The sequence below is a fragment of the Takifugu flavidus genome, chromosome 17 (assembly GCF_003711565.1).
Source record: "Takifugu flavidus isolate HTHZ2018 chromosome 17, ASM371156v2, whole genome shotgun sequence".
Lineage (NCBI taxonomy): Eukaryota > Metazoa > Chordata > Actinopteri > Tetraodontiformes > Tetraodontidae > Takifugu > Takifugu flavidus.
Window position 1 is genome coordinate 8,650,646 of NC_079536.1, and position 10,442 is coordinate 8,661,087.

The 10,442-nt window shown below is 43.5% G+C and overlaps 1 protein-coding gene across 3 annotated transcripts in view; it reads left to right on the forward strand.

The window, feature by feature from the left end:
* Positions 1–7,763, forward strand: part of mtrr (5-methyltetrahydrofolate-homocysteine methyltransferase reductase) — a 31,818-nt gene extending 24,055 nt beyond the window's left edge. The window contains exons 15-17 of one of the 3 annotated variants that reach the window (XR_008946719.1): positions 995–1,484; positions 5,209–5,465; positions 6,486–7,763. Coding sequence is in view for 1 of the 3 variants with exons in the window: in XM_057012092.1 (XP_056868072.1) it covers positions 995–1,085 (91 nt within the window). In the remaining 2 variants the exon portion in view is untranslated. Of the gene's footprint in view, positions 1–994; positions 3,679–5,208 lie in introns of those variants that run through there. The other 2 variants (XR_008946718.1, XM_057012092.1) reach the window with 2 other exon arrangements.
* The last annotated feature ends 2,679 nt before the right edge of the window (positions 7,764–10,442 follow it).

Below are 10,442 nucleotides of genomic sequence, written 5' to 3' on the forward strand. Positions count from 1 at the left end.
TTGACACAAAAAATGTTTGAAAACAGCTTAAGTGACAAGTGGGGGAATTTATCCCTTTGATTCCTCATGTGTGTGAGTTTGTTTCTTCATTTACTTGACATGTCACCTGGAGATGGATGACAAAAACACATACCAGCCCTGAACGTCTCATCAGATGTCAGCAAAACAGCTCTGTAGCAAGATTTCTTTGCACTGGCAGCTAATGACGAGGCCTGAAGCCTCCATATATTAGATTTATTTTGAGCAGAACTATCTGATTTAAAAGTAGGCCGGGGCCCATACATTCCTCTGGATGATGATGAGATGGGAGGGCAAACGTACGCGCCATGAATGTGGCCACTGAGGGCGAATCGCTGCCCTCTCATCATTCTTCCATTTCCAACTGGACCGGAAAAATGAGGGAAAACTGGAATGTGAATTTTAATGAAGAATCAGGAACTAAAAAGGCAAAGGGAAGGGTGAAGGGAAGGGCTTTGAAAAAGATTGAGCTTTTATGTTTGGTATTAGGTCTGATTACTGCCAGAGCCCTGCTGCATAATTTAGATTAATAGTTTGGCAAAAGTTCCTTCTGAGCACATTTTATCTGCACTAAAAGAGAATGTCTACTGTTGCTCACACATCTCACATCAAGTGGTAAATCAGCACTTTGTTAACCTAATCAATACTGAAATGATGGAAATAATCGGTTTTGTGGCTTTCTACTATGTTGCACGGCGCGGTGGTGCACAAATCCAATTAAATAGGATCACATTTAAGCATATTTTCTCTTTCCACTGGTTTGATGACCACCATTTGATGAAAAATAAAATAAAATGTCAAATATATGATCATCACTGGACCACTTATAAGCCATCCAGAACCAAAGAAACACCCTTTTAGATGTTGTCATTGCTGCAACCTGTGGATACATGGGCGTTCCTGCATAGCCTCTGCAGCCAGTAGGTTCACATCAACCCTTCAGCCTCTCTCCCTCTTCTCTCTTCTGCCTCTTCAGTCCTGTCCTCCCAGTGGGTTCCTATCACCAGTGGGTCCATCACCACTCACCCCCTCACCTGATGTGTCAAGACCACAGCTGGCTGGTCTGATGGTGTTTGGAACCTTCCGAGACCGAACGGCATGATCCTCCATTGCCTTCTTGTGCAAAGTCATCTGATGCTTTAATGTTAATTGGCACTAAACACAGCTGGGGATGATGGGAACGTAACTTGTTTTTAGGGACTTCCATCAGCCAGAATCGTGTGATTAAAAATCTAATTAGCGTCGCTAGTCAGGGATTCAGCCATGGCTGCTGAGGGGACGTTCACGTCATGATCAAATTTCCAGATTACACTATCTACACGGGATGCAGCCTTTAAATCTCCCACCCGCATTGTGTCTGTGGGTGGGGGGCAAGTGGATGGGACAGGTGAGGGATGAAGGCAGAGACTCTCATCATCGTTGTGGTCCTTAGAGGGATAATTGCTGGGGCCAGAGATGGAGACTGGGTGGGTAATGAGGCAAGTCACTAATTAGCCATTGGTGTCACCGGCCTTTCTATGTTCACATTCTGCTTGCGCGTACATGTGCATGTGCGTGCGTGTGTGTGTGGGAGTGCACCAGTGCGTGATTGAGACAAAAGAGTACTTTTGCATCGTTTTCTTTACCCTGACGCAGGAATGACTGTTGTAAGAAGCAGCAGACATTGGGAACAACACATTACTGAGGCACAATGACATACTACAGTCCATTTCCAATATTTCTTCTGGACTGTGGTATTTTTCTATTGTGATTTATAGGACTCAGGTTCGTCGAAGGTTAATGCCCCGCAGCAAGCCAGCGAGGAGGAGTTTGCTTACACAAAAGACTCGGCTGAAGGCCGACTAGACTGTTGTAAAGAGATGGGCCTCAGGTGCTGTGTGTCGAGGGAAAGTACCAAAAATCGCAAGCTAGTACCAGCTTTCTGTGCAAACACTACATTTTTATCCTTAAAAGCATGACTATTTGTGTCAAAAAGGTTGAGCAAGGGCAGAATAGCTGCTATCTAGAGGTAGGCTGCAGTAAGGGAATAAGCCCCGCCTCTCCTCTGTTCTGCTCAAGGGTTCTTCCTATTAAAGGAGAATTTTTACTGCCAGATTTGCTTGTGAGGGTCAGGCTCTGGGTTTCTGCAAAGCGCCTGGAGACAATCTTGACTGCAACAGACTGAATAAATTCGCCGATTCAATTGAATCAGCAGCGTTGAGCGGAGACGCCTTTTGCTAAACTGCTTACGACCTGTTCACCTCCACCTCACTGCCAAGGCACCCCTGCACCTGCTCCACGTCACTTTTACATGCACGTTTCTGGCAGTCTGATGAAACGTCCCAGGGTTAAGAGCAGTGACACCTCCAGGCAAGTGGGGACAGTTCTGCACCTTGGTCTCACTTTAAAGCATCGTGGCAAAGGACTGCTCATAGAACCTTGTGACAACAAGGACACATGCTCATAAGCAAAGACCTTTAACCATCACTCTGGCTTTGCCTCCCCCCTCCACACTCACTCACACTTACCTAGAGGGCAGAGAAGTTGATGGGAGTCTACTGTAATTGCTGTAGAACAGAAAATTGGAGAGCTGCCTGCCACTCTAATTGCTTTGTGTGTCTGCAAGGCCATTAGCAGACGGTTGGGAAGACTCTCAGTTGAGAGACATTGCCCCCCTTTTGTTTGGCCACAGGTTGGATCTAGTATGTCTGCTGTGATCTAAATGCAGCTGAGCTCCACTGCATGGGGGTGTAAGTGATTGGACGAGTCCACAGTTCACACTTCTGTAGCCTTATTGTTGATTAACAACATGCATGTCATTCATGTTGCCGGATGTTTTACCTGCACTGCAAACATTAATTGGAGTTTGTGCCGCTGGGAGGTGTGGACACCAATCCACAACTCCCATCTCAGATAACTAATTAAAGCTCAGATTCATAATGTGCTGTTTCTAGAATGCCAAACCAACTCAAAGGTCAGTCAATATCTAATTGCTTTGTCAACTTCCCATCTTTATTAATATGTTAAATATTTAATATGACATTAAAAATTCAGCGTGGCATTGTGGTTTGGAAAAATCATGCCATGGTGTATGTGTGTGTGGGGGGGGGGGTTCTCGTTAGATGGTCTTTCATAATGAACTACACCTTTTCCTGTCAGAAACAGACAGCTCACCCCCCCCAGGAGAGATCACCTCCCCCCCCCCCCCCCACCATATAAACTACGTAAATAAGGGAATAAGAAGGGAACGATGGCAGCCGCAGGTGGAGACCCAAACTGTTTGCTTCAAACAGCCAGAGAAAATAATGGACTGGTTTGATGAGATTTTTAAAAAGGTTCCTGATGCTTATATCTCTTGTATGAAACCGTCTATCGGCAGTTTCAGGACGTTGAAGTTTATAATCCACTGCATTTTTAGAGGGGTGGGGGGGCCCCTCTGTTCACTCCCGTTGGCAGGAAGACGGATTTACTGCAGTGCTGACGTTGTCCTGACAGAGGCAGCAGCTTCCAGATTACAGATAAACTGGATTAACTTTTGGAGACTCCCAAGCAAGAAGGCAATTACTTGTGTTAACACTGATATCCACTGTAAGGCCCCTGATGGATGACTGCTCTTTGTGTGCTCCTTCGCTGGTGTTTACGTCTACGTAAGAATGGACGGCAATAAAGATCTTCCAGTTTTGCCTACTTTGTGTGTGTGTGTGTGTGTGTGTGTGTGTGTGAGTGGCTCAGGGAGGACAGAATGTAATAGAGACAAGCAAACATTAATGAGGATGTGTGTGTCAGACTGAGAGGCTAATTTGCACCTCCCTCGCACTCATGGCTTAATTTTTTAAACTTTGCTTCATTGGAACTCAAGTGTAAATGAAATTTTAGAATCGTCCTCTCAGTTAATAGTGGCTGGGTGCAGAACAACCAAATCAATCAAATCAAATCAATTTTTATTTATATCGTCTTTTACAATCAAAATTGTTTCAAGGCGCTTTCCAGAATCCCAGGGCCTAACCTCAGACAAGCAACAGTGGCAAGGAAAAACTCCCCTTGAGCAGGACCAGGCTCATGTAGGGGGACCCTCCTGCTGATGGCCGGCTGGGTAGAGAGAGAGGAGAGGAGAGGAGAGGAGAGGAGAGAGAGAGGAGAGGAGAGGAGAGGATGAGATAGAGGAGGAGAGGAGATGAGAGTCTCTTCGATCGCTTCTCTTCGCTGAGCTCTTCTCCGAGGAGCCTCTCTTCTCCTTTCCTTCTTTTTCCTCCTTCTTCTTCTCTTCCTTTCTCTTTCCCCTCTCTTCTCCTTCCTTGTTCTTTCTGCTTCTCTTCATTTTACATAGCACATAAACACATACAAAAATACACTATTTATACAGCGGGTCAGCGGGGCCAGAGGTCATCATGCAGCTCTGAAGGCAGCGATACCTGTAAATGAATACAGAAGGGAGGGGGGGAGCAGAAAACTACACAAGAATCAGCATAACTAGTAACTAGAGGAAACCATGACCCAGTGGGGTGACAGAGGCCTGTCAGGTGATCATGTTTCTGGACCCCGGCAGCCTTGGCCTATAACAGCAATCAAAAAAACAATCAAAATTGTTTCAAGTAATAATAGTAATAATAGTAACTGGAACTACAGAATTAGTAACAATAAGCTTTATGTTATATAAGAGGTATGTTTTAAGCCTAAAAGGTATGTTTTAAGCGATGGAGACGGCCTCCCATACCGGGACAGGGAGCTGATTCCATAGCAGGGGGGCCTGGTAGCTCAATGCTTGTCCCCCCAACAACGAGGACCTTTACACCAAGGTACACTCTGACAGCCTTTTTCAAGGTGGCCAGACTTCAAAAACTCCATCCTTGAAAAATACTATTTAAACCTGAGGGTAAGATTTTCTCCTCTTTTGAGCCGTTTCCAAGGCAATACAGCTGCAACGAAAGCATCCACACGATGACAAAACCCCAAGTTTATGTCAGAGGAGTATATTTATAGTGCTCGCCATTTTCCACACAGAAGTTGTACATGAAAGTTAGCAGACCAAACTTTTCCCTCAAACTTTATTCTAAAACAGCAGTGGGAGAGTGTGTGTGTCTGTCCCCCCCGCTGTCATCTGTGCTTGCTTCCTGTCTCATGTTGTTTTTTTTTACTTCAGAGTCACTCGTGATGTTGCTGCTGTGAAGCAAGGTCACCCTTTCCAGCAACTCTAACTTTGTTTTTCTTTAGATTTGGACCTCGCTGGCAGGGCCACCCACCCATACGCAGAGACACACCCACACCCACAGCTGTCTTTGTGGGGCCTTTATGCTTACTTCCATCCATTTCCCAATCTATCATATTGCCCTTAAACCTTAGTCACCTTAAAAGGTATTGGCGATGCTGCGGGACCCCATTTTTTAACCTCCTGAGACTTGAATGAACTCCCCGCAGATGGGACCCGACCTACACAGAAACAGGCATAAAGAAACTCATCGCCCATGCAGGTCAGTGCGCTTGTGCCGTCTCCGCTGCGCCAGATGCTGACAGCTGATGACTTTGACTGAATTTGACAGTGCTGACAAACATGTCACAGAGATGGAGAAGACATATACATGTTGGCTACTAAGAGTCATGAAAAGGATGTCTTTTCTTGCTATGACACCTTCAGATTTTTGTTATGTTTCTCCAATTGGGGCTGGAAGGCAGATGGGAATGGGCTCCGCTCCCCCCTGTGACCCCATTAGGGAGGAGCGGTGGTAGATGGATGGAGTAAACGAGTTTTCATTTAGGAAGTCCACTGTTCTTTAGATATGATCAGAACCTTGTAGATGATGCTTCACACAGCAGATTGCCTGAAGATGGAAGCAACCCTCCCCCTCCTTGGTGGATGTTGTAATGTTGGGATTAAACCGGTTACCTTTGTAGCATGATTGCTTTATCCGCCTGAAGAAACTGGAAAACCTGGTTATCTAAAGGTGACCTGAGTTATCCAAGTCTGCATGTGAAGCCAAACCATCACTAACAGCTAGTTTCTCAGGCAGCTCTTTGGCTTTACTCCGTGAAAATGGTTACTTAGCAACAAGAAAAGCCAGGCATTCATCACTTTCGATAAGATATGATTGATAATTAGAGAATTTGAGCGTAGCAGCATTTGTTTATTTAAATTATCATCACATTGCGCTAATGTAGGGAAGTTTGTCCCCCTGAATATGCTATTAAATATCACTGGATAGGAGAATGTTTATTTGTAAAATATTCATTCATAATTTAGTTGGCTGTAAATAGAACAGGTGGGAACAAACCTTTTCTTCACACATTATTAAAGACGTAGTTACTCAGTGAAATCAACAGCGTACTCCTGCTTTTTTATAAACCATGAACTGTTTTCCTGTGTGATCCTGTTATGGCAGGGTTAAGACCCCTTCACACCCATGGCCATCACCTAGGCAACTGGATGCTAATTACAAGATGGAACTGAAACATCTGTGGTGCCTAAAAAGTGATTGTCCCTCTCTGTCTTTCAGGTTCCTGGTTTTGAATTCAGACGGTATATTTTCATAAATATGCAAACTTATTTGCATATTTATTAAACTTTCCCCAAAACCCCCTATTTTTAAAAGTTTCTTCTTGCACATTTTAGCATTGTAAGCTATCCCTTTTGCAATCATTGCAGCCTACATATTTTTAGATATTTTTAGGTATTCCAAGCTATTTTTTCATGTTTTTTGCTTCTCTTCTGCATCTTGAATTTCATTTCTGTATCTAGTTTATTTCTGTTCAGTTACGAAACTGCTAAAAGTGACCTCCAACAACACAATTCCTCCTGCTCCAGAGGAGGATTCGATCGGACTGACAAACAGCAGGAAAAAAAAACTGCTTCCTTTTCTTCTCACCTGCATTTGTGTCGGAGTTCGTTTCTTCTTAGTTCTGATGCATTTAACACGGTGAACACGTTTCTCGGTTGCAGGGTGAGATCAAGCCGCTTCTCAGACTGGTTTCCGAACAACAGTCCTCTAATTGGGGTGTTTTCAGGGACATTGGAGTTTAAAAGGCTGATGCTTTAAGCAGAGCAGGATCAGAAACTCAAACCATCCTGCTCTTCAGCTGGGATCAGCCCTCATAGTCGACAGTGTTTGAAGTCTGGGATGTGTTTCCTGTTCTGGTCCTATTACTTCCTAATGATGAATCTCTGCTAATGGCTCTCCTCTCTCCTGCTCAGCCCTGTGCTGCTCACAATGGGCGTCTTGTTAATTGGCCTTTTGACAGAGATGCCCACCCACTTTTAGCCAACTGGGGTTTGATAAATGAGGTGCTCATGTTACTCGCGCTGCCTCCATGCTTGGAGTGAAGTGGGTGTTTGTTTTCTGGAGCCCTTATGACAGCAAAGCACGCTTTGATGCTCAGGACTTTTCGCACGGACCACAAAAACAAACATTTTCTACTTGTGTGTGCACGTTTGAAAGGGGAATGCTTAAATAACAATGCCCAGAGATGATTTCACTCTTGACAAAACACGTGCCTTTTTTTGTCTGCTCTATTTATATTGATCTGGGTAAAATGTACATGATTCAGGTTATAATTAAGCCTCGGTGGAGTTAGAATAAGCTAAAAACTTGTTTTGTCTCCCCTCATCTGTGGAAAACAAACCTCTGCTAATCTGTGTTCCAGCAGAGATCCCTGCTAATGTTTGTTTTGCTGTTAAATATTTGAAATGAACCTCCTGCATAGAAAGTCTTATCCTCTTTCTGTGCCAATGATGATAAAATGTCCCAACCTAATCTCATTAAATTACAGGAACAGGATAGTGCCTTGAGTTATCCATCTTTTCACCTGTTATTGATTACCTTTACACCTTAGAAGATATTTGAAAGGTAAAGAATGTTCATAAATCGTCAAACCTGTCCCTGCTCATCTGGACACACTCACATCTAGACAGCCAATATGGACCATACAGTCAAGCTGTTTTTCAGGATTTTGGACTGTGGGAAGAAACTGGAGGACCTGGAGAAAGCACTGACTGGTGGGGCAAGAAGATCATATTAAAAATACCTCCACTTGGTTGTCACATGACCCACAAGCCCTCTAACGACAAGTGTTGTACTAAAGGTCACCTGAATGTAATTTTCCTTACATCTAAAAATGATTAACCTGAAAAGAGAAATTCCCTGCATCCATCCATCCATAAAGATGACTTTGTGATAAATCACAACAAAATCTGATTTGCATCTTAATTAAATTGTGTAAATTCCTTTAGTTTTACACAATTCAGTTAAATTTTAAAGTAACCTTTGGGGGTGTGTTGATTCTGATGTCATAGAACAGGTCTGGATTTTTTTCCTCTTTGCGAGAGAGATGTGTCGATTGCCTGTTTCAGTCCTGACATAAACCTAGACACTAATTAATGTGGAAGACCGCTCCGCCCGGATTATTAAGCGTCTGAATTACGGGTGTAGCCTCCAGGGGGCACTGAAGTACCAAATTAACCTCCGGTCAATATAATTTGGGGGGGGTGAGCAGCACGCGCACACTCAGGCAAACCTTCTCATTCCAACACACATTTCATAAAGGTGACAATATTTCATCCGTCCCAAACTGATGTATTGCTTCAACCAGATATTTCTTTTTTATTTTTTTTTAAATTGTATTTTGAATGAGGGTTAGACTATGTTTAATCTCTCAGTTACTACATTGACGACGACCCAGCCCCCCCCCCCCCCAAGTTGCCTGTGGCTGTTTGTTGCAGAAACATCTTCTTCTCTCCTCCTGGATGAGATGGTCCATTTGAGGGCAGGCTCATTCGAAACTCTGTCTCCATATATCGCTGCACAGGTCAACACATCCAAATACCAAATATGAATAATATATAGACAGCCCCCGCAGACATCAAGCAGTCGACATCGGTCCGACACCACTGACTTGCCCGAGGACAGAAAGTGCTGCCAGAAAACCTCCATCGTCTCCTATCACTTTGTGTTTGAGTTTACAGTTTACTGACACTCTGAAAGATGTAGAGACAGAGCATAGGACTTGTCAATGTGTGATAATATCTCATAGGACACTCTTGAAACAGATGAGGTGTGTGTGTGTGTGTGCGTGTGTGTGGCCTGGCATCTCTCCAAATCTTATTTAGAGAGGGAAGCTGATTAGAGCATCAATATGAAGAGGCCAAATCAGATCATGTTTGCTGTTCCCAGTTTGATTAAAAATTAATTGAAATAGGAGAGGATCCCCGGGGGGAGGAAATGGAAATAACAAGGGTAACGTTGTGGCGCGCGCTTTAATACACTTGCTTTATTACAAGCTTCAGTTTGCCTAGCTTCTTAATTCACTCTTTTAGAAAGGTGGAGCTTATCTTGGAGCTTATCTTTCACATGCAGCTTCCTTCCTCAGGCAGTGAGACAGCGTGCTCTGCTGTTCTGGATGAAAACATTTTTTCAGCACTGTCTTTTTCTTTCTTCATTGAAAATATCAGGTCACTTCTCCAAGCCTGGTCCTGCTCAAGGCTTCCCACACACCTCCAATTCCAACGTGTATCAAACCATTCCATGCTGAGCTGTTTTGCTCATTGTTTTGCTCCACAATTTATATTTTTATCAACGACGCATCAACAGTGTTAGTTAGTTCAAAGGTCATGGTGGAATCCACGATGAGGTCCACATGGATCTTGACACCATCAAGATAAAAGTCTTGTGGCCTCGGTGCAGGATGGATCATCTCCACCTCCTTAAACTGGAACACCAAAAATGCACGCTGTTTATGAGTTTGTTAAAAACATAAATAATTGTACATCTTTGAGTATATAAGTTGAATAATTGAAGTTAAATTATTTTTACTGTTACTGGCTTTGACAGAAGCAAATGGAGACTTTTTGAAACAAAAAAGTCACACTATATTTTTTCTTCATACATTTCTTGGCCTCGTCCACCACCATATCAACATATGGGGTTCAGGGGCAAAGAAACAAAGACATGAAATGTGAGAAAATGCTCATATGCTTGGATTCCTGAAGGGAAATAAACCTAGAAACACCCAGTTGTTTGTGATGGTGCTTTGAATTGTCACCAAATTATGTTTTATCCCACTCTGACTTCAGCATGGGTGACAGTAGCCCTCCATTATGCTGTTAGGACTTCCTGATCCTCCTGCAATGTTACAAAAAAAGACCTGGCTGATGTTTGATACAAGTCTGCGTCTGACAGGGTTACTCCATAAATCTCCCTTGTTCAGCCGCTTCTCCTCCTGGGATCCGATTGATGGGAGCCATCGACCGGAATCATAAATAGGGAGAAGTACTTTAGTCACACCCCATAAAGTTACACTTTGCAGTCATTAAAAAACATTGGGAGGAAGTCATTTGTCAATGCCTGGATTGTTTGGGGTTGACACAGGGGCTAATGCTAACGAACATAGAGATGAGCTAACAATTTGGTGTGTTTTTAATTGTTTGGAGATGGCAAATAAAAAAAGCAGGCTTTAGATGC